At 38.7% G+C, this 24,894-nt stretch overlaps 1 protein-coding gene across 1 annotated transcript in view; it reads right to left on the reverse strand.

Annotated features, from left to right (window-relative positions):
• Positions 1-4,259: 4,259 nt before the first annotated feature.
• Positions 4,260-24,894, reverse strand: part of LOC149138464 (putative DNA primase large subunit) — a 126,627-nt gene continuing 105,992 nt past the window's right edge. Inside the window, exons 15-19 of the mRNA XM_089446492.1 lie at positions 20,839-20,913; positions 20,655-20,740; positions 20,466-20,559; positions 4,989-5,096; positions 4,260-4,787 (exon numbers count right to left, since the gene is read on the reverse strand). Coding sequence (XP_089302618.1) covers positions 4,728-4,787; positions 4,989-5,096; positions 20,466-20,559; positions 20,655-20,740; positions 20,839-20,913 — 423 coding nt within the window. The 3' untranslated portion in view covers positions 4,260-4,727. The remainder of the gene's footprint in view (positions 4,788-4,988; positions 5,097-20,465; positions 20,560-20,654; positions 20,741-20,838; positions 20,914-24,894) is intronic.

The raw sequence follows: 24,894 nt of genomic DNA on the forward strand, positions 1-24,894 counted from the left end.
GGCAAGGGGAGAGCACAAAAGCACAGAGAACTTTTGGAGAATGCCTGGTCTGCGCAACAGGAATCTAAGGAAGACTTAGTGAGCAAGACAGAGAGTGGGAGATAAACGTCCCAAGCCCAGAATTAGGAGCAACCAGGAGCCGGCATTGAACTCCTGAGACCGAACTACTGCAAAGGAAATCTGCATAAGGCAGGCAGAGAATATGAGACGAGGTGCATGCAATGGGATTAAAGACCGAGAACTCCATGTTAAAACCAACTCCTTCAATGTCTCGGCGGATGTGAGCATTAATATCAACCTGCAGACAGACCTGCTCGCACCTAATGTGAGCCATCATGAGCCAGGTAAGGATGTGGAGATTAGCGCTGGCCAGCAGCTAGCATGGCCGAGCGCAGTCACTCATAAATATCCTCATTAATGTATTTTGAAATCACTCGCATCTAGGTCTCACCTAGTTTTATATTAATACTTGTTAATATTTTTATTTTCCTAAGTTTAGACTTAAGAACCCATTAAAAATATTAATTATTTTAATATCTCTCTAATATGGTGGAATTTCCCCAAACCATTTTTGAATCTTAGAGATCTCATGTGCTTTAGCCTCTCCACCAATTTTCATGGCTAGAGCACATCTAATGCTACCCCAAATCAACACCTACAAGGTATAATGAGTGAAACTATGTATAGATAAAGGTTAACAAAGTCATTATTGTAAACATCGACATGATTTAGATATATGGTAGTACAAGACTTATTTGGAGGATCTCCTAATTTATAAGGAGTTATTTTACAACTTGTCCCTATTATATTTTTGGAAGCCATGAACCACATTCACATCTTGTCTACATTTTATGTATTCTATTTTTTATCATGTTATGGTAAAAATTTGCCACCTAACAGTTTGCATCAAAATGGACAATCCTCAAGAAAAAAAATCTTTACAATTTCTACTACAACGTTTTGTTGGGATGTTAGAATTGGGACTTGTCGAGTTGGAAAGAAAAGGAATCAAACTATCTTTAATCCAAATTTCAAAATCTAATTTCCAATATTTCCAATTTACAAGATGTACAAATTAGGTTTTTGTTTTATTTGATCCTCTCTTTGTTTGAAATCTCCATATGGAATCAATGTACTAACCCAAAAACACAGAGAAAAAGAGAAAACCAACACAAACTACATTTGAGAGAGACGCCCAAGCATGAATGCACAACACGAGATGCATAAGTGCCCATGAGAAAATAAAATATGGTAACCACAAAAGTACACCAAAGATGTAATGCCTATAGACCTTCAAACATTTAAATTAGAGAGCCTTAATGGTTAAACAAAAAAGACTTCTAAATGAAATTCAAGAATTACACAATTTAAGCAGGGCATCCTCCCAAGAAGGGTTATATGCCCATATAAACAAGGCACACTCCCAAAAGGTTTAGTGAATTTATGGTTCCCACCATTCCCTAAGCTAGACAAGTAATTAATCATCGACATATCCAAGTCAATGACCATATGGTAAATATACCAAGTTACCCTTGCAAACCTCAAGATGTGATTACTATAAGAGATCAACAAAGATGGAGAGCTAAGAATATGGATCCATTCCAATTTATGGCCCTTTTCTTCCTAGAAGAGGAACCCATATAAGTAGGCACACTTCCAAAAGGATTAGTGAATTTATGTATCAAAATTGACTAGACAGATCTTGACCATATTCTAGTATTGCAATAAATACCAACCATCAACATATTATCAAAGTCAATGCAACAAAGACTTAAATTTCACATATACAACAAACTTGAGGCTCTTTGGAAACAAATTATAGCAATATTTTTAACAATTTGGAGGTCACCTTCTATTTAAAAAAGTATTACACCGGTATTTCTAACAATTTAGAGGACTTCACTTTGATCAATGACCCAAAAACAAATACAAGAAAAAATACACTTGTATTATAAATGTGTTGTAAATGTAGCCACATGCTTCACAACTACCAATTGTTATTCACCCATCTAATTGAAATTTAGAACTTGAAATATTTCAAAACAAACACATTAAAGCATGTCTATGTATGAAGTACTACAAATAAACAATAGATTCATTCAATCAAAGATATCTTCACATTAACATAAAGTAATGCCAAAGGTGAGTGTTCATTTCATTTATTGAAGATAATTACCACAAGTTGTCTCGTGCACTTCTCCTATAAGCTAAGACTTACTACTATCATAGCTCTAGCCTCCTAATTGTAGCTAATCTTTTCACTATTTTAATTAGACGAAAATGACAAATGACAAGAATACATCAAGCACAATCCTTCTCGACTATATTCATTTTTACATAATATAGTATGGAAAGGAGAGTATTTAGGCGAAACTTTCAGTGACCTTCGTTTTTGGACAAGAATACATCGAGCACAACCCCTCTTGACGATATTTATTATTACATGAATATAGTATGGAAAGGATAGTATTTAAGCTAAGCTTTCAATGACCTTATTTGGACTATAAATATTATGACATTCTTTCGGTAGTTTGCCTCTACAATGGTTTGTCTTGCACACCCATGCTTCTTTTGTGTTCTCAAATATATTCATTGCTACATGGTTCCAATATGAGGAAAGCTAGCCCAAGCTTTTAGCTCAACTAGTTTTTGTCAATGATTTTGGGCATTTGGCTAGTTATGTGCTAATAGGTGTTCAGTTTGAATCCCTTGGATTAAGCACACTAATCTATGCTGACAAGTTTACTAAAGATGTCATCCACAAATACAAAAAAGCATCCCTTAGGTTTCCTTGCAAAGTTTTACTTGGAAAAAGAATATGGAAAGCAGACAATTTTGGCTAAGTATTCAATAAACATCATTTTTGGTGTACAAGTATTGTGAGAATCTTTTTACTTAGACTTCATGGCCTTCTGCATCCATGAACTCAACCTTGAATCTTTGATCACACAGGGAGTGAAACAATAATGGAAGAAAAATCAACTAAATGTGTCAACGAAGAGAACATCTCAGATTTTCTGCTCTCAGAAAAGGCAAAACAATTATGTACTGAATACCATTTAGAAAATGCTTTTGCAAAAGCAACAAGAGCAAATCGAACAATATGATTAATAAAAAATTTCTAAAAAAATGGGACTTTCTGCTCAATCTAACTAGTTAAGATTGCACTTGAATATGTTAAATTAAACAAACCCTATTCTAATTAAAAAATATGAGAAATTCTTAACAATGAATCATTGCATTCTTTCATGCTTGACAAACAAATCTGCATTCAACTTCAAGGCAATCTTGCACATATTACAATAACTGACGTTGAATATAAATATTGTGGTTCTGCACCCAAAACAGTGATTCCTCTAATACAGGTTTCTATGACATTCAAGTAACATGCCTTTAGCTCTGCTGATCTTGAGAAAAAAATTTGTTTGCCAACTTTCAAATTTATCATTTAAACAAGAAAAAAAAAATGGAATTTGAAATTTTCTTTAATATCAGATATACTGAAGCTTTTCAACAATCAAAGAAAATTTAAGGACAACTTGAGGATGCTTGAAATCCACCTATTATTGACATTCCACCACTCAACTCTTAGCAGTTTTGTATTGGGATCTGATAAATAATCCTGGTAAGTAAAAATGAGGACCTGAAATTAACAGAACAGATAAGGTTTACAAAAAACTGGTAAAGAGTTATAACATTAAAATAAAGATCACAGAGAACTATTAATAAGAGACTAGCAATTGCAACTAATAGGGGGACACTGGAAGTAGTTCTAATTAGCTAAGACCGAGTACAGATTTGGTGAAAGTTGACAAAACTGTTCGCAAGAACAGCAGTTAGGTATTAACAAACCTTTTAAGAACCACCTGATGAAACTTCTCCATGATTGCAAATGGTCATTGTTTGAAAATCTGATATAAATAAATTCACCATCGGAATGCTTGAGAAATATTTTTTTAATAAAAATAAACAGCATCCAATTTAAGTCAATTCAACAACGGACTGGATGTACCAACAAAATAATTTCGGACTTTTCAATTGTTGACAATAAGCAATTAGCTAGAATGTCAAATTTAAATGTATAATGTACTGGAAATGTGTGACTATGCCTCTTAATATTTCATCAACCACCTGGAGAAAATTATTTAATCTGGAATAAATAATTTGAATATACCAAAAAAACTGGGCAATGGACACATATAAGTAACCATAGTTGCCTATTGTGGTTACTTGAAATATATTATGGCTTACATAAAACATAACTATGGAAAGCGTACTTGAAATATATTATGGCTTACATAAAAAGTAACTATGGAAAGCATACTTGAAATATGATGCAGAATTATGTATACTCGCAGCATGCTATCCATACTAACCAGTGATCTGCCAACAACACATCTTAAATAAACAGCCTTGAAAGTGCCATATTGCTTGGGCATTTAACGATAAAAGCGTTTCCGCTATTTTCATGCATGGAAGCTACTTTGGCAACTCTATTACACATAAAGCTCAGATGAACATTGCAGTTCATTGGATTCTTGTTCTCCCGAATTACAATTTTGCTCAGCTTATAAATTTTCAGCTTATCACATACAAATCACCCTTTTGCAAGAGTGATAATCTTGTTGACTTAAGGTTATTTTCTGAAAACAAACAATATTTAGCTAGATCAATACAATCCCCAAAGTACTTTCCTGCTCTGGAATCTAGGAGAGAACAATCCTTTATCAACTTCTTTTGGACTTCACTGGAGTTACAGGAGATTCCCCGGATTCAAACGCTGGATTCTGTGCAGAAAAGAATTGACACAAAAATGACAATGTATCAAGACAACGTCACAGAAGATGCTTCTAGTTACCTTTTTTATTTATAACAAATTTAGGCATCTTATCGTTTAGCTGAAAAATACCTCATAACAGAGAATTTGGGGCAAATTCGGAAATGGCATAAAAATTAAAATTGACTTCGTTAAACACAGAAGCACAAACCTTCGCTTGTAAGACTTTTTGGCTCTCACTAAAATACTGATTTGGATGGTTGATCCCTGTGTCACATGAACATGCATGAAGAGCTTCAAAGGTCAATGTGCATGCCAGCTGCAAAATATAACATCAAACATATCAGTAAAAATATATCAGAGAAAAATTGATGAGTAAATATCACAGTTGTCATATGCCCAAGTCTATAATATCACTTACAACCTCAGATCAAGCAACAATAATGCTCCTGTTAAAGAAGGTTTATCTGTAAGCATTTTAAAAAAGAAAGAAAGGAATTGCAACTTCCAGTAGCTAAGTTCAGGTTATTCTCTCCACATTACAAAATCGACCTGTCACCACCCATAAAGCATATCTACATCCCTACTTTACTGTTTTTTATCACTATGAAGTCAGCCCTCTCCAAAGCATATATCACGACTTGGTGCCACCCTTATAAAGGGCCTTACAGACAAGCAACTCAAAGTATGTGGGAACAGATTTGCAGAACTGGAGAGGGGAGATTTAGAGACTAGAATCATCCCAAACATTTGTAAAAGTTATCATTGAACATAAGGGATTAAAGACATCTTTAGCTATTAATGCATATGGTATTAAAATGTGGAAACCTCATCTTATGAATCTATGAGATTTCATGATGCCTGAAACGATCAAAGCTGGTGCTTTTCAGACAATAAATGTAAGGCTTCCAATAAAAGTCCAATATGTTTCAATTGAAGTGCTTAGGCAAATAATATTCCGTTTGAGTTTTGTATAGTTATAAATGGGATGAAACCCAAAGTACATTCAATAGGCCTTAAATTGCATTACTTTAAAATCCTCTACTGGCAACCTAAAAATTAAGGCCAAAACAATTCCATCAAAAACTGGAAATTGGCAAAACCAATCTCAAGCATTTTCTATTGCTGTGCTGCATCCAGTATGTCAACATATTTCTAATTTTCTACTCCTTGTGAATGTTAAAATGGATTCTCTTTGGACAGCAGTTTTGTTTCTACAACAATAGAAAAACAAATTTGCAGATAAAGGTGTATCCATATATTTTATTCCCATCGAAACCAATAATGTTTGAATTCAGAATTCATCTTTTATTTTGCAGAAGTCCAAACTCAAATTAATAGCAAACAAGTCCCTTATAAAGTAGGTGGAATGATGTCTCTTGTGGCAGTACTTCTACGTCCTGTTAGAAAATCAGAAAAGCAGAAAGATTTTTTATACTTGATAATTAATTGTGATGTTCTTGACTTCTTATTAAGTTTTATATCTTCTTTCTTTTAGTTCATCAAGCAATTACCAAAGCAAAAACATATAAAACAATAGACACCAGATATAGGCACTATGCCAGGGCAAAACCCCCCTTGAGGTGAAAACCCAGTCAAAATGCTCTTCCTTTCAATAGTATTTTTTGAGACTCTTCGCCCTAGACAAAGACCAAACCTTCCTTCCACACCAAGTCAGCCTCCCAGATCTTCGACCTCTCTTCCAGCAACTTCGACTATGTAGCAGCTTTTGGCATCAGGCAGCGTTCAGCATTAGCGAAACTTGGAAGACTTCAATCTCCCAAACTAAGGCACAAAACAAAGATAGAAGCACCAAAATTTCGTTTTTCTTTTTCTCCTTAGACTTGTTGAAGTTTCTAAGTCTAACATTTAGAAACCCTCCATGTACTTTCTGATTTATTCCTTCCTACTTGTTTTGATTAATTAACAAGTTATTTACCATGTAAATACTGAAAATAAACACAAGTACATGCTCAACACATTACAGATCATCAATTGAAGGAAACAAAAACAAGCACACAAATGTCACCATTATTTTTGGACTAATGTCCTCGGAAAAACCCAATGCGAGAAAACTGGTGCAGCGATCTGAGGGTTTGATTTATTAAGCAGTTTCAAAATACAATCTGGGTTCCAAATCCGGCTCACCCAACAAAGAAAAATCTTGGCAGTAGTACCTCTCCTTCGGAGACAGATGCTCTGGCTCAAACCTAGGATAAACACTTTGACAACTCCTCAACTCCAATCTGCCCCACGAAAAACCCTAGCCTCTTCTGCCCTCTGCGTCAGCTTTCCTGGCAATTTTGGCTTCTACCCTCTGCGTTAGCTTTCTCGACAGTTCACACCTCTGCCCTCTGCGTCAGCTTTCTCGGCTACTGCGTTGATCCTCCCGACACTATCTTTGTCTCTCTGCTTTTGTATTCACTGCCCCTTAGCTGCAACTCCAGATCACTCTCTCAACTTTCTCAGCAAAACCAACCTCAGAAAGTTGAAATCTTGATCTCTTGGTGTGTTCTGCAAGTGACCCTCAAGCCTCCTCTTATACTTTTCTCGTTGACAAATCAACGGCCAAGATTAAGTCCCTAATCAATGGCTAAGATTAGATCTAGCTTGATCCATGACTTTTGGACTATTCTAACACAATTTTATATTAATTCACATTAATATTTTATTTTCCCTAAGTTTAGACTTAGGGACTCCATTAAAAATATTAATTATTTTAATATCTCTCAATTTGTTTAGAATTTGCCCAAACCATTTCTTAGTATTGGAGATCTCATGTGCCTTAGCCTCTCCACTAATTTTCGTGGCTAGAGCACATCCGATGCTACCCCAAATCAACACTCCCTCTTAGTGAGGACTGCATCTTGTACTGCTACCCATGGCCTTGCCACTGCCACTGCTATATTGGTACTGCAACTCCCTTTGCATTCGTGTTGCTGCCCATGGCCCTGCCACTGCCACTGCTGCATCTGTACTACAACTCATCTCATCAAGTTGCCCATAGCACTACCACTGCTAACTGCTGCACTGCAACTCAGTTACTGAGAAGTAAGTAATTGATCTCTAGGCTAGAGACACTCCCGATGTTGAAGCTCCTTCTGTCGCTAACAAGTGCTCCCTCTCTGACCTCTGCTCTGCTGCAACAACTCCCTGCATCTATCACCGTTGCACACCTCTTTGTGCCATCCTACACTGGTGCAACACTCCTGTGCCTCTCGCACTGTTGCAGCCCGCTAGCCTCGCGCTGTCCTGGGAATCCTGCAAGACCTCTGCTCTGCTGCAACAACTCCCTGCATCTATCACCGTTGCACACCTCTTTGTGCCATCCTGCACTGGTGCAACACTCCTGCGCCTCTCGCACTATTGCAACCAAGTAGCCTCGCGCTGTCCTAGGAATCCTGCAGTGTAGCTCTCTCTGCCACTCCATCCTCATCCGTCTCTACTGACATCCGCCAGTCCTGCTACTGCTCTTCCGGGCTCCCGTAGCCAGGTATAATCCAAAAGGTTGGGTATCTCGAGGATCCTGCCCCTCATCTTTGTAGTTCTCTTGACTACAACTCGATGTCTCCCCACTTTCGCTCAAGTGGTGTGTGTACACTCATGGCACAGTCATCGTTTGTCTCCACTTCCTTCTCTACCCTTGTTGGCGCTGCCTTGGTCTTGGAAGCCTCTCCCTTGCTCTTCTTCCTCGGACACTGGGTCGCATACTGACCCAACTCCCCACAGTGGAAGAGTTTGACCTTGGAGAGGTCCTTCTTCTTTCGCTTTTCTTACTTACCTTCAGATGCTAGGGCAGCATCCACCTCCTCCTCCTTCTTGATTCTGATCACTTGCCGCTGCTTCCCGTCTTGGTCACCCTCCTGATCTCTTCTTGGCGAAGAACCGCCCACATTTCCTCCCAATCTGGAAGGGTCGCCCTGCTCAGTATGCTCTAGACAAACACCTCCTAGTCTTCTGAGACTGCATTCGGGGTTGTTCTCACCATCAACTTTGGATCTAGTGTGGCCCCTATGGAAGTCAATTGATCTCGGATCTCCTTTACAATGTTCCACCAAGGTTCCGGGACGAGGGGGCGAGGGAGCGAGGGGGCGCGGGAGCGGCCTATGCAAAAGCTCCCTACCATTTTTTAGGAAACGTGGGGGAGCGTCAGGGTCTTAAAAATTTATAAATATAAAATATAATTTATTAATTGAGTCCACTATGACAATTTGGTTTGAATTGAAACGCTGCAAAGCATGATCATTGATATGAATATCATTTGACATTATCCAAATTTATAATATCATATAAAATGATAAATTTAAAATTCTAATTCAGCTTGGTCAAATTCTAATTTAGATTTTGGTCAGACAGAGGGAGAGCTTCAGCTTGATAAGGTAGCCACTGAATTCTGTGAAAAGGTAAATGAACAGATCAAGAACACTGCATTGGCAGTAGAAGGGGCAACTACAATGGGTTGTCCAGCTGTATTGGATCCAACAGCTAGAAAGTTTGTTATATTATATATAATATAGACAGTACACCATATGCTGAAAGAAGAGTTTTAGTTCCAGGAGAGATGAGAAGATCACATGAAAGAGTTTCTGACAGTTTACTATCAAATGACATTGACTGCAGGATGGCCATCTGCGAACCAACTTGGGTGACCAACGATGGCATGGATAATTTGTCTACCTTATTAGAGCAATGCCATGCAGTTCAAACTTCAAACTAGCAGTGTATTTCAGGGGTGAAAATAATTTTCAGACCTGAGAATTCAAGCTAAGCAACTGTGGTCTGTGTAAATTTTGTAACTGTATAAATTCATATATAATGACAGTTCCTGAGATTTCTTGCTGCCCATAGTATTTTGTCATGCTTGCAGTAAACGCATGTTAGTCTATAGTCCACCCAATTATTTCCCACATGACATAGGTGCTGCTTCCATAGTTTGTATGTCAAATGTCATGCAAATTAAAAACACAAACTGAATGTCTCATATTCTTTGCCTGTCACTCCAGTTATCTCCCCACTGTAATCCAGCCATCACTTGAGAAAAAAAAGGAGAAGTTTTAAAAGGGAAAATTCATGTACGTGCTATATGGTCCAACAAATTTCCATGAAACTGACCCTCTAAAATAACGCTCTTTGAAACCAAAAGACAGCACAAGACATTATCCCCGTACAGAACATGAGTAGCTTTGTACCACTTTAGGTCTATTAAATCATAAACTATAAGCAAGGCCATTTTTTTGGGAGCGTGGGGAAACGTCCCCTCAGGGAAGGGAAACGTTTCCCTGGCACGTCCCCCTGAGTTTCCTCCATTTTGGGAGCGTGGGGAAACGTCCCCTACTCGTCCCCAAGTCCCCGGAGCGCGGGGGAGCGAGGAAACTAGACCCCTAAGGGGGGGGGGGGGCGAGTCCCCGTGGAACACTGCTCCTTTATGTTGAAATTTGGTACCGGAGGACAGGTGGTTCCTTGAGGCTTTAATCTTTGGCCTAGGGAAAAGTGTCCAAAAGAATTTAATTTTTCTCCTAAAGTGACTTTATAATTTTAATAAAGTCAAATCTAATTTAAAAGTGACTTTAAGTGATAAAGTTACTAAAGTCTAATTTTAAAGTGACTTTAATAAAGTCAATGTAAAATTAGAAAGGAAAAGTGACTTTGGAAATAAATGACTAGGTGGGTCTTTATTAAAGTGGGGTGAATTAAAAAATAGAAAGTGAGATTTAAATGAGCATTTAATCTCAGCCCTAGATCTCAATCTATTTCAACCATTGGATTTAGGGATTTCGCAAAAGTCACTTAAGGTTAGATTAAAGGAGGGAAAGGAGGAAAAAGTCATTCATTCTTTCATGAGCAGATTGAGAGAAAGAGAGCAAGAGAGCAAGGGAGATTTCTGGACAGTGAGGAGGAGGCAACAGCTTGGCACACATTCCAAGGCAGCGTTTCAGCAAGACCGTACAACTGAGTTAGCACACAGTGAAAGGCAGACTTTGGGCACGATTTTTTTAGAAAAGTCGTACAACAGTTTTGGTTCAAATTCCAAGGAGGTCGTACAACAAGTTAGCACAGAAATCGAGGAGCAGAAAATCTAAAGTTTGCTGGCACATTTTCCGAGGGAGGCCAACAGCAAGTGGCTATACCTTGGCACGCTTTTCTAGGCAGAAATCCATACAGATGTACTGCTGTTTTCTACACAGAAATCGAGGAAAACCATACAACTTTTATGGCAGCTTGCACACTTTTCTAGGCAGTCTGTACAGCAACATTTAAGGCTGAAATTTGGGCACAAATATCGAGGAGGTCGTACAACATTTATTGTTGTTCTGTTTTGCTGTTTGCAAGTCTTTCTAGTTGGCTGTGAGGCACGGAAAACGAGATAAGTTGTAAAAGTTTGCTCGCTGATTTTTTGCTGAATATTTCTCTCACTGTAAAAGGCATTTTCCAGAAATAAGGAGCTTTTGACCTGGTTTTCTCCAAGAGTTGTAGGGGGTTTTTCCAAGGTCACCTTGACCAAAAATCACTATGTTTAAATGTGTTGAATGGCTATTTGTATGTGCTGATATTTATTTCTGCATTTTCCAGCATTCTGTAATATTTCCAGAATTTGTGTTTTCAACAAAATTTATTTTCCAGTTGTTGAATGTATGGATATGGGAAAGGGCATTTAACTATTTTGGAGAAATAAAGTGAAACTGAAAACCGGGGTGGGAAATGAGAAATTTATACATGGTATCAGAGCTTGAGTGCTGAAGTGCAGTTTGGGATAGCAAAGAGGAAAATTACAGCGTGCTGTTTTTTTCACTCAGAAAATTCCAGCAAGCTGATTTTTCACAAACCGTAGTTTTATCTTCACTACAGCAGTGCTATTTTTCAGTTTTAGGACAGCAAGATGTCATTGGGATTAAGGGTGGAGGATAAGTTGGATGGGCATACCAATTACAGCGTTTGGAAGGAGAGAATGTAGAGTATCTTTGAGGAGGCAGAAGTCTAGGACATTATGGTGCATACCACACAGAACCCTGTTGTTGTGCCTGCTGATGCTACTCAGTTGACTGCTTATAATAGAAAGAACAACAAGGGTAAGAGACTGATCTTAGACAGAGTCAAAGATCATTGCATTCCTCATGTGAGAGGAAAGAGAAATGCCCATGAGATGCGGACAGCATTGTCCAATCTCTACCAGAGTACCAATGAAAACCGAAAAATGGTCCTGAAGGAGAAGCTAAAGACCATTAAGATGAGTAATGATAGTGCAGCTGGATATCTCACAAAGATTACTAATGTGAGACATGAGTTGGCAGCAGTTGGAGAGGTCATTCCACCCACTGAGTTGGTGCGGATTGCAGTGAATGGCCTCCCCCGTTCATGGATAAACTTTGCTGATGGGGTTGTGCACGTGAGACCCTTCCCACATGGGAGAGGTTTTGGGATGATTGCATTCAAACCGAGATCAAGAAAGGTCAGCTTGGGGCAGCCAAACCAGTTGAGCAGGATGAGGATGTAGCACTGTTGGCAAGAGGCAAAAAAGGCAAAGGGAAGAAGCAGGCTTCCACAAGCAATGGTTGGGGCAAAGGCAAAGGTAAAGGTAAACAGGGTAACACACAGAAAGACTATTCCAAGGTGAAGTGTTGGAATTGTCAAAAGATGGGACACTATGCAGTTGTTTGTCCGGAGAAGAAAAAGAAGAAAGGGAAGAACCAGAGCTTGGCAGCTTCAGCAGAGGTTGAGGACTTTGCAAATCGTTTTGACGGGAGTTTGGGTTCACTATGTGTGAGTCCTCTAGTGCAAGATCACCTACCAAACAGGCTCAGAGGGAGCATGCTTTTCCCTCGATTAACGGAGCATCTTCGGGTATCTGGTATGTGGATAGTGGGGCTTCACATCACATGACAGGAGTCCGTGAGTACTTCTCAGAGCTTTCAGAGAGTGGCACTGATATAGAGGTAGTACTCGGTGATGACAGAGTTGTTAGAGCAGTCGGTGTGGGGACACTGACATTTCAGAGGGAGTCCAAACCTCCCTTGAAAGTGTCAGATGTTCTTTATGTGCCAGGGATGAGGAAGAACCTCATATCCGTCTCAGCTTTGGAGGACAGACCATATGAGGTACTATTTAGGGGAGGACAGGTGTTGATGTATCCCAGGGGCACTCCAGCTGATTCAGCTAGAGTGATAGGTGTACGCCATGCAAAGGTGTACAAGTTTGCATTCCAGCCCCTTTTGGCATTGAGCAGTAGTACCGATAACAAAGCTAGCAGTTCTGAGCTGTGTGAGATTTGGCACCGCAGGATGGGGCATATGTATCATGGAGCCTTGAGGACCTTGCAGGAAATCACTACAGGTGTGCCAAATTTCAGTACTGATCACTTTGATACTTGCAAAGGATGTGCGATGGGCAAGTTTGCCAAATCCCCCTTTCCCAGCAGTGACAGTAGAGCGACTGGGATACTCGATTTGATTCACTCCGATGTGAGCGGTCAGATGTCTCATGTTTCCTTGAGTGGATATGAGTACTATGTTTTATTCATTGATGATCACTCCAGGAGGACCTGGATTTATTTCTTGAAGACCAAGAGTGAGGTCTTCAAGCGGTTTCAAGAGTTTAGAGCTCTTGTGGAGACACAGACAGGTCAGAAGATCAAGTCCCTGAGGTCGGACAATGGGGGAGAGTACACCCTTGGAGAGTTTGTTGACTATTGTGTGGAGGCAGGCATTAGGAGGGATTTCACTGTTCCTTACAACCCCCAGCAGAACGGGGTTGCGGAGAGGAAGAACAGATCCATCGGAGGGACTGCCAAAGCCATGTTACATGATCAGGGGTTGCCATTGTTCTTGTGGGCAGAGGCTTGCAACACAGCTGTTTATTTGCAGAACAGGAGTCTGCATCGTGCCTTGGAGCATGACTCCGGAGGAGGCTTTTTCTGGGAAGAAGCCTGATATTGGTCATCTTCGTATCTTTGGGTGCATTACATACTCCTACATACACAAGGAGAAGAGGACCAAACTAGAGCCCACTGCAAAGAAGGGTATCTTTGTGGGCTATAGTGAGACCTCAAAGGCCTTTCGGATTTACATTCCTGCACAAAGGAAAGTTGTTGTCAGGCGGGATGTGAAGTTTGAGGAGGACAGGGTCTTTAGGAGGTCATGGGAGTTAGAGTATCTGGATCAGCCAGACCCTCAGCAACAGTTGAGTCAGTGGCAAGGATCCAGTGGGCAGGGATCAGAAGGATCCGGACGTACATCTAGGACGATGTTAGGTCCGTCAGTGAGCAGTGGCTCGCCGAGCTAGAGGGGTGGTGCTCAGGGCAGCATGCAGAGCAGTCCACAGAGCAGTTCACTAGGGAGTACACTGATGGACAGTTCACACGGTACCTCAGCGTCTACAGGTTCAGGTGCAGGCAGGAGGACAGCAAACAGACAGTCAGGAGTTCAGGCTCCTGATGATGATGATGAGGAGTTTCATTCTCCAATGGGAGAAGTATGCTCAAGGAAGAGGAAGCCCAAGTGGCTTCAAGACAACTTGAGAGATGCCACATCTGTTGCTGAGCCTAAGAGGCTGGTCAGAGAGAGTAGACCACCTCAGAGGTTTTGTAGCTATATGGCAATGGCTACCAGCATCCTTGACTCTAAGCCTTCTAGCTATGAGGAGGCAGCTAGCCAACAGGTCTGGAGAGAGGCCATGCAGGAGGAGTATTCTTCTATCATGAAAAATGATGTTTGGGAGGTGGTGTAGAGGCTTGAGGGCAAATCCGTGGTTACTTCTAGATGGCTTTACAAGGTAAAGCATGCTGCAGATGGCAGCATTGAGAAATTCAAAGCGAGGTTTGTGGCTAGAGGGTTCTCCCAGGTAGAAGGAGTTGATTATGAGAAGACCTTCGCTCCCGTGGCTCAATATACTTCGATCCGCTCCATTATATCAATAGCAGCAGAGATGGGTTGGAAGATCCACTAGATGGATGTGAAGATTGCATTTCTCAACGGCTTCATACACGAGGAGGTGTACATTGAGCAACCACAGGGCTTTGAGGTGCATGGGAAGGAGTCCCATCTGTGCAGACTGAAGAAGGCCCTTTATGGCCTGAAGCAACCTCCCAGAGCTTGGTACTCCAGGATAGATACATACTTGCAGGGGATGGGTTTCACAAAGAGTGAGGCAGATCGAACCTTTACTATGTTGTGATAGGTGAGGAGCCTCTCATTCTGGTGCTGTATGTGGATGACTTGGTCATTACAGGTGCAGAGAGACTCATAAAGCATTGCAAGAGAGATCTTGCGGCAGAGTTTGAGATGAAGGACATCAGCGTGATGCATTACTTTTTGGGTTTGGAGGTGTGGCAGGAGGGGCATTTCTTCTTGGGGCATGGGAGGTATATTGTGGACATCCTTGGCAGATTCCACATGGAGGATAGTAAACCCATGTCGACACCGATGATCACCAACTGGAAGAAGCTTCATGTTTCGGATTCCGAGTTGGTGGATCCCACATTGTACAGGCAGCTGATTGGTTCCTTGATGTATTTGGTCAACACTAGACCAAATATTTGTTTTGCAGTCAACACGATGAGTCAGTTTATGTGTGAGCCTAGGAAGGTTCACTGGGTGGCTGCAAAACACATTTTGCGATACTTGCAGGGGACAATGGATTATGGTCTGGACTACAGGCAGGGGGATGGAGTGAGATTGGCAGGTTATACTGATTCTGATTGGGCAGGTTGTGCTTTTGATAGGAAGAGCACTTCAGGGTGCTGTTTTGGGTTGGGTTCAGCAGTAGTGTCATGGTTCAGCCGGAAGCAACAGTCAGTAGCATTGAGTTCAGCAGAAGCAGAGTATATGGCAGCCAGTCTAGCTAGTTGTGAGGCCATCTGGCTTCGCAAGATGTTGTTTGGCTTATTTGGTCAGCCGTTGAGACCTTCAGTGATTTACTGTGATAATCAGAGTTGCATTAAACTCACGGAGAATCCAGTATTTCATGACAGGTCAAAGCATATCGGGATTAAATATCATTTCATCAGAGACTATGTTCAGAAGGGAGCTGTGAAGCTTGAGTATATTCCCACTGATGAGCAGGTTGCAGATATTCTTACCAAAGCCTTACCACGGGGCAAGCATGTCTACTTTAGAGACAAGATAGGTGTGGTGAGGAACACCTTCCTCGGTAAGAGGGAGTGTTGAAATTTGGTACCAGAGGACAAGTGGTTCCCTAAGGCTTTGATCTTTGGCCTAGGGAAAAGTGTCCAAAAGAATTTAATTTTTCTCCTAAAGTGACTTTATAATTTTTATAAAGTGAAATCTAATTTAAAAGTGACTTTAGTGATAAAATTACTAAAGTCTAATTTTAAAGTGACTTTAATAAAGTCAATGTAAAATTAGAAATGAAAAGTGACTTTGGAAATAAATGACTAAGTGGGTCTTTATTAAAGTGGGGTGAATTAAAAAATAGAAAGTGAGATTTAAATGAACATTTAATCTCAGCCCTAGATCTCAATCTATTTCAGCCATTGGATTTAAGGATTCCCCAAAAGTCACTTAGGGTTAGATTAAAGGAGAGAAAGGAGGAAAAGGTCATTCATTCTTTCATGAGAAGATTGAGAGAAGGAGAACAAGAGAGCAAGGGAGATTTCTGGATAATGAGGAGAATGGGACAGCAACTTGGCACACATTCCAAAGCAGCGTTTCAGCGAGACCGTACAGCTGAGTTAGCACACACTGAAACGCAGACTTTGGGCACGATTTTCTAGAAAGGCTGTACAATATTTTTGGTTCAAATTCCAAGGAGGTCATATAGAAAGTTAGCACAAAAATCAAGGAGCAAAAAATCTGAAGTTTGCTGGCACGTTTTTCGAGGGATGCCGTATAGCAAGTGGATGTACCTTGGCACACTTTTCTAGGCATAAATCCGTATAGATGTACTGTTGTTTTCTGCACAAAAATCGAGGAAAACTGTACAACAACATTTATGGCAGCCTTCACGCTTTTCTAGGCAGTCCGTACAGCAGCATTTAAGGCTGAAATTTGGGCACAAAATGGAGGAGGCCGTACAACATTTATTGTTGTTCTGTTTTGCTGTTTGCAAGTCTTTCCAATTGGCTGTGAAGCACGGAAAACAAGATAAGTTGTAAAAGTTTACTTGCTGAATATTTCTCTCACTGTAAAAGGCATTTTCCAGAAATAAGGAGCTTTCGAACTGGTTTTCCCCAAGAGTTGTAGGGGGTTTTTCCAGGGTCACCTTGACCAAAAATCGTTGTGTTTAAATGTGTTGAATGGCTGTTTGTATGTGCTGATATTTATTTCTGCATTTTCCAGCATTCTGTAATATTTCCAGAATTTGTGTTTTCAACAAAATTTATTTTCCAGTTGTTGAATGTATGGATATGGGAAAGGGAATTTAACTATTTGGGAGAAATAAGGTGAAACTGAAAACCGGGGTGGGAAACGAGAAATTTCTACACTTCAATCGACCGAGGAAGATGTCGATCTGTTCTCCCGTCTGCATCTGGTATGACCGCAGTTGATTTTATAAGAGCATCTTCCTCTGCACGGAAATATGCTAATACAACTTGGTCAGGGTCTCCCACCACTGATTCGGATTTCTCGGCTAGAAACCCTCGGTAGCAGCTCCCTCCTCCTTGGCCTTGCCCTGTTAGGTACTGTTCTGACAACAGTACCCCACTAGCTCCACTCTGCAACTTATCCACAGCTTCTGCGTCACCCTCTCTGGAGCTGTGTTGTGTCTCCTTCTGTTGCTCTGCCTCTCTGCTATGCTAAATTGTAGGAAACATTGCCCAGGGGTTTGCTTCCGGCCGAAAACGAAAAGGAAATGAGGAAACTCATACCGTACGGCCTGGAAACTCGTTTCCGACTGTACTGGCTCGTTTCACTCTGGGGAAACATGGCCAGTACGGCTGGAAATGAGTTTCCAGACTATACAAGAGAGTTTCCAGTTAACACTTGACGTTTTCTTTTATTTTTTTATTTTTTCGCTTCTAATTTTTTGTTGGGCGACTAAATATCTTCTGGATGCTTTTAGATGCCTCTCTCAAGTTATAAAAAAGATGATTTTTTTTAGTGGGGCAGCCTAATGTTCAAGCCTATGGCCCTAGTGTTGATATGCAGTTCATGGTAATGTTAAATTCTTAAAGTAAAAAGATGAAAATGAAAGATAAAGGAGACGTTTTTACTTAAATTTTTAACATTACCATGAAATGACTCGAGATGTTTGAGAGTGGTTTCGCCCTCATTGGATTTCATATGGAGAAAGTATAATTTTAGATCTCACTCGAAATCCAATAAACTTATCTATTTTTCAGCATTTCAAGATTGGAGGGATTGCAATGTTTCCATTGGATTTTTCATGTACTAGGGTATGGAACTTGTATTTAATCAATAGAACCAAGCCCGCTATGCAAGGGAGACTCCCAATAATCAAGAGCACCTAGAGTAGTAGGGTATGGAACTTGTATTTAATCAAGAGCACTAAGGTCGTTCAACTATGTAGGAGGAGACTCCCAATCAAGCACGAGACAAGAAATTAGAAATTTCTCGTGGCCGATTTTGGATATTGCTATTTTCATTATGTGACCATTCATGAGTAAATGTGATGTAAATTTAGAGACTTATAGTTTATGCATTAACAATTGACAATTTAATCATAATGTAATAAATTAGAATGTATCATGTATGTTATATGATTACACATATTTCTTAAATGTCCTAATCAATGTGGAAAAAGTCAAAGTCGGGATTAAATCGCCAAGGGTCCAAAAGTTGAAAAAGTCTTTAAAGTCGGCAAAAAGTTGGAAAAATTTAAAAAAAAATACAAAAATATTCATTTTTTAAAAAATCTGGACTTTTTCAATAAAATCTGGACTTTTTCAATAAAATCCCGATTTTTTCAATAAAATCCAGACTTTTTCAATAAAATCCCGATTTTTTCAAAAAAAATTAAAAAATCGTTAAAGAAACTGCCTCATTCACGATTTCTTGGAAAAAGTCCCGATTTAATCCCGACTTTTTCGATTTAATCCCAACTTTTTCAACTGGGAAAAAATCGGCAAAACATCGGCCGATTTAATCAGCTAGCCAAAAAAATCGTGTTTTGGGGATTTAATCCCGATTTTTTCTTGACTTTTTCCACACTGGTCCTAATATATATATAGATATATATATATATATATATATATATATATATATTGCATTTCCCCGTTTCCAAAATTGGGGGGGGCCACATTTCGTACCAGTTCCCGTTTCGGAAACTTGTACTCATTTCCTGGTATTGTGCAACTTAGCTGCTATGTATTCTCGGCTCTGGACTCGGGTCCCTCTGCCGAACTGCGCCTCTCACTTTAACTCAAATCACTTAGCTCGACTTTCTCAGCAAACCACGCCCAAAAAAATCGAACTCTTTGATCTCTTGGTATATCTCCAACTAAACCTCGAGCCTCCTCTTATACTTTTCCTGTTGATGAATCAACGATTGTGATCTAATCTTTAATCAACGGCTAAAATTAAAACAGGCTTGATCCTCGTCACTTAGAAGTTTCTCACCCATATTCTTATTAATACACATTAATATTTTTATTTTCCTATGTTTAAACTTACGAACCCATTAAAAATATTAATTATTTTAATAACTCCTCATCCAAATGGAATTGCTCCAAATGATTTCTAAGTTCTAGAGATCTCATGTATTCTAGCCCCTCCACAAAGTTTTGGAGCTAAAGCACATCCGATGCTACCCAAATCAACAAATAGGGAAGAATGGTTATTATCCTCCCCACCTAAATTCAATTCCTACAAAGTGACATGATGAACTTTGTTGTAATGGCTTCTAACCTTGTTGTTGAGTCAATGCAATCCCTTGAGGACCAAAAAATATATATTCCTCAAATGGAATATAAAGATATTTCCCATGGAAATGCATGTGTGTGTGTGGCATTAGTATATTGTCAATGACTCAATTTTGATCTTCATCATTCTTTCTACTTTAAATAGCCAAGTGAATGGAGACAAACTCTTCCAAATCAAGGGCAGCAAAACTACAACATTATAGGTCTCTGGGATAAAATGCAGACTATATAATATAAGCACACCTCTATAATAAATACCCAAATTATGCATTACCTGTCCTATAATGCTTTGAAGTCCAATATAAGTCTTTGCCTTGTCACATGCTGATATAGCTGGACAAACGTTCACTAGCTATCTCATGGTTGAGCCAAGGTTTTGAAAAAAGAAATACAATTGAGAAGCGCAGTGGTGCTGATATCCCAGTATTTGGCCTTTATACAGCCTTATTTAAAACAAACTGATAAATGGCGGCAAGCCCTTGAAGACAAGCACAATATAACTAGAATAATAAACTTCTATAACACAATACATAGAACCAAATGTTGATAGGCAAGATATAAAATTAGCCAGTCTCTATAAAATACCATTTAGAATAAGCATCTCTACAAATCCACAACCATCCTCGATATTAAATTACTCATTGTTCAATGTAGACCTTTGTCTTGTATAAGCTAATCAACTGGTTAAAATTGCACTTGCTATATCATACTACTGCACAATTTGGGCTCACACCTCTACATAAAATACAAGGATAATATTTTGACAAGAAAACTAACTAACATTGCTATGGGAAACATTTCGTCTTTTATAAACCCCTAAATACTGAAGATGAAATAGTTGAACATCCAGTGTACCTGGTAGTGACGTTCACGAGTTTTGCGCAACACTTCATCAACAGTAATACCATTAACTCCCATTTTTCCAAGAGCAGCCCGCAAGTTCTCCTCACTTTTTGAGAAAACAAAATGGTTTAAGAACATAGACAAGAACTTATTCATCTCATGCTAGTTCTAGAGCCAAAAAAATGAATATGTGAAGATGACCTGAAATGTCGGTAAGGGCAACCATGGTGATCTCCTACACCAGGTGTTGACATAATTACTTTTTGACAAGAATAAGGACTATAATCCTGTGTCAGTGAGAAAAAGAATGTATTTAAGTTACTTATGGCACAATTAAATTTTTTGTTGTCCAATTATAAAACTATATATAACGTTAAAAGCTTACCGTTCTCTTCCCTTCCTTCCCATAATTGTGGCGTATACTATAAGCATATTCCTTATCAAATCTCTCCACACCCACCTGTTATAATAGACCATTAGTTTCTATCTAGGTTCAAGGCAATTAAATAACGCCATGTCATCAGAAAAGAGATGTACCACTGTAAACCCATAAACATAATTTACACACACAAGGAAAAACATTACTGGCAATTTACCAAAATAAAACTAAAACTAGAATTAGCTAGACAAAAGTAAATGCAGAATCTACAAAATATGAGCTATTGAGAAAACCAGATTAAGTACAAATTCAGACAACTATCAATAGCTATTCAAGACAAAAAGGTAGAGAGCATTAGCAAAAGTCCTCTCATCATCAGCAATGCATGTGCGTCCATCTATATGGGAGTAGAAAGAATACTTAATTTTGCTATGGTAATAATATGCAGAAATGGAATGTGATTTCATCAATATATGCATATCAAGCTTTAGGCAATGACCTCCCCTCAAATTCAATTCAGCTACAGAAATCAATTAGGCAGGGCTGTGCACTGGCGCCCTTTATCTTATTGCTGCAGAAGGACTTGGATATCACTACAGGTTGCTAGTATAAAAGGGGCTGAACAAGGGACTCCATCTCCTCCAAGGCCAGAAAAGGTTCAGACCTATTTTGTTGATAATACAACATGATCTACAAAATTGACTCAACAATCGTTCATGATACCCAGTGTCTGGCTACTGTTCATTTTGTCTTTGCAGCAAAGGTGAGAAAGTATAAAACATATTTCCAATGGCGGGATCAGAAACAGTCCCCTTAATATTAAGTGAAGAATAATCATGAGCGAATCTGTAGGCCAGTATTTAAGAATCCTTGTCAAAGTCAATTTTTCTACCAACGAAATGGGGAACTCAATTGTTTCAGAACTAGCATGAAAGTTCACTATTCTTTTTGACATCCTGGACACTGGCAATGTTTACCAGCCATCTTGTCGCCTTCATAATGATTCAGATTACCTTAGAGGGCAAAGGATTCTGAGTTACTCATGAAGGAAATAGGAGGCAGAAAATGTCACCCTGGGCCTTGCATATCTTTGAATATTTGCACCTAAGAGAAGGGCCAGATGAATTATCTCATGAAGTATCACTCAGTGCTAAGTAGATGATCAGGGCTCTTACTGGTAATGCAGCATGCTAGTTAATTATCAAATATAGAATTGAAACAGCTAAGCATAAGAAAGGGATTAGAATTCCACTCACTTTGGCAGATTTCGGAAAATATAGGTCCTTGTTTTTAAACTTTAAAGAGAAGTTGGATGGGATGATTCAGAAAAGCTAGACTACAGCCATATCTCATGGAATATTCAAGGGATGCATAATGGTGTCGACTAAGGAATAGTAGCAATCCATGCTTCAAGTAGCAACTTGTGCATTAGTTGCATGATCCTTGGGTTGCCGAGGAAGGAGTGCAAAAAAGGCTTGATTTCTTAATATGGTATGTGGGACATGTTGAGGCTTATCGGTATCAATTTGACAGTCAATTAAGCTTAATTTGTAACAATGGTATTAGGACCCTGTTCTCTGTAAGCAGTTTTATGTAATAGTTTTCATCAGCATTTTCCATCTATAAATAGGGATCTAGCAGTCTGCCTATGTATCACTGAAGTTATGTTTTACATATCATTGTGTCTTCATAGATTAGTGTATTTTTATTGTGTGCATTTAAACCATTCCCTATTAATCTCAAATCATTTTGAATTTATTTCCTAAAAACAAGTCGCATGCATTTGATAAATTTGTAGAGTTTAAAGCTTTGGTAGAAAAACGAAGTTGGTGTGTACTAAAGAAATTAAGTTTTGCTAAGAGTACCTCTAATGAATTTCAAATATTTTGTCTTATAATATTAGGAGACAGTTTAGATGTCCATATACTCAACAACAAAATAGAGTAGCTTAACCAAACAATAGGACCATCATTAAGATAGAAAAATGAATATTGAATGTAAAAGGTTGTCCCAGATATGGTGTGCCGTGTGAAACAATTCATACTTCTGTTTATCGATCAATAGATGCTCAACATCTGAAAAGGCTTGGTCTAGTAACAAGCATAGAAAAAGTTTTCTACGAGTGATGGTTGTAGTGCCCATATGCCAGAAAAAGCATAAATTTGATGAAGAAAGCCAAAAAGGAAGCTTCTAGGTTATGGTGAATGTCTAAAGTTAAACCAAAAGTACTGTTTGACCTCTAAACAGAAAAAATGTAAGTAGGGATATTATTGGTGAAGGCAACATGCAAAGAAATTTGACACAAAGACCAATATCGAAGAACGAATTGCAGATCTTCTGGTTGAAGACTGGCATACTGAAAACAAAAAAAACACAGAAGCACGTACAAGTGTGTCTCTGAAAACAGCAAAGTGGTATCAGAAAACACTTAGTCATACCAAGTCTGACAAATGGCCTAAAGTTGAAGAAGAAATTATTGTAAGGCGATCAAGAAGATTTCAAGAAAATTCAAACACGTAAAACAGACAAAATTTACCCTCAAGGACCCTGCACATTTGAGAAAGCATATGGTGAAACTCGCAGCACGTGAGGTATGCAACAAAGGCAGTTAACCTAGAGAATCTATCCTGAAACTTCAAAGCACTTCAAAGCACTCAACTACTCAAACTAGCCCACCAAGCTCCAGCCTGCCTTTTGTTTTAAAGCCTTGTATAAATTGTTTATATTAATAATCAAAGGAGGCTTCAATTGAAAACAACATTTCTTTGAAACAGCAATGACGACAATAAATATTATAACAAAAAAAAATTATTTCTAGATTAAAAATAATATCCATGAGAGGGTGTGTTGCACCGGATTTGTCAAAGTTCCAAGGAAGCGGAAGTGCCAAATTTTTTCAACAAGCATTTGTCAGCAGTCTATATGTCATTGTAAACCCATTCTGCAAGTTATCTAGTGTAAATGATCCTAATAAAACCTTGAATATTTGTGACAACCTAGGTAAGCCTATGATTTTGATGATGAATTTCATCCTAGGGATTTTTTAACCTTATTGATTACCTGTGTTTCTAAACACGGCTAAACAGAAGAGTTTTTTCCCTCTAGTTTAAACCCCAAAGCTAGTGTAAAATTTATTGTCGAAATCTTAGGTAAGTCCTAGTGTGTTTAGCTGAGTCTAATGTAAAAGTGATTTGGGAATAATTTAAACTAGTTGGTTTAATTATTTTATTACAAATCGTTTGGTTTACTAGATCATATTGTGTCGCAAATGGGTTATGTGTCTTGAAGGTCAAAGTCAAATGTGTATTCCCCCTTTGAGGGTTGTGAATGTAAAATCTTATGTATTAGAGGGTGGAAAAATAATTAAATCCCCTCGTGTAAATTATTTGATTTTTCTGGCAAAATAAAATTAAATCCAAAGCCAACAAATTAATTAATTAGAGTAAAAATTAAATTGTCTTGGGAAAATTAATTCTCCAAGTGGAAAAATTCGCAGGTCCTAAAAAAATCAATTTTTAAAGACCAGTCACCAAGGGAATATTGTATATTTCAAGAAAATTTGGACCCTTGGATCTTGGCGGCTAAGTCAAAGTGAAATTTTTGAGGAAAATAGCTCAAAATAATTAATTTTGAGCTAATAAAAATGAAATTAAATGATAAATTCGAAAATTTCTCAAAAACAAAAAAAAATCAAGAGTCAAAATTAAAAGATCTTGAAGTATTTATCAATGACCAAGATTATTTTAACAATGATCAAAGAAACTAGCCATTATGTTTCCACTTGGAGGATAAATCTATAAATTAGAGAGTCATTTGAGTCTCTAGCATCTTGATCTTTGGCTCGAAAATTTCTGTTGAAGCAGTTTTGTAACTATTGTTCCATTGGGAACTACTTTTTCATATCATAATAGAGACTTTGGGGTGCAATTCAAGGTGTTCTTGTTTATTGATTTGTGATATGTGCTGACTACGGGCATCTCTTTCTTATGCTGGATATTGGTAAGATTTTATTTTTCATTAGATGGAGATAGAACCATACTATTGATAGTTTTGGGCTAATCT

The sequence above is a fragment of the Pinus tabuliformis genome, chromosome X (assembly GCF_031772625.1).
Source record: "Pinus tabuliformis cultivar Carrire ecotype Pingquan chromosome X, CPIR1, whole genome shotgun sequence".
NCBI lineage: Eukaryota > Viridiplantae > Streptophyta > Pinopsida > Pinales > Pinaceae > Pinus > Pinus tabuliformis.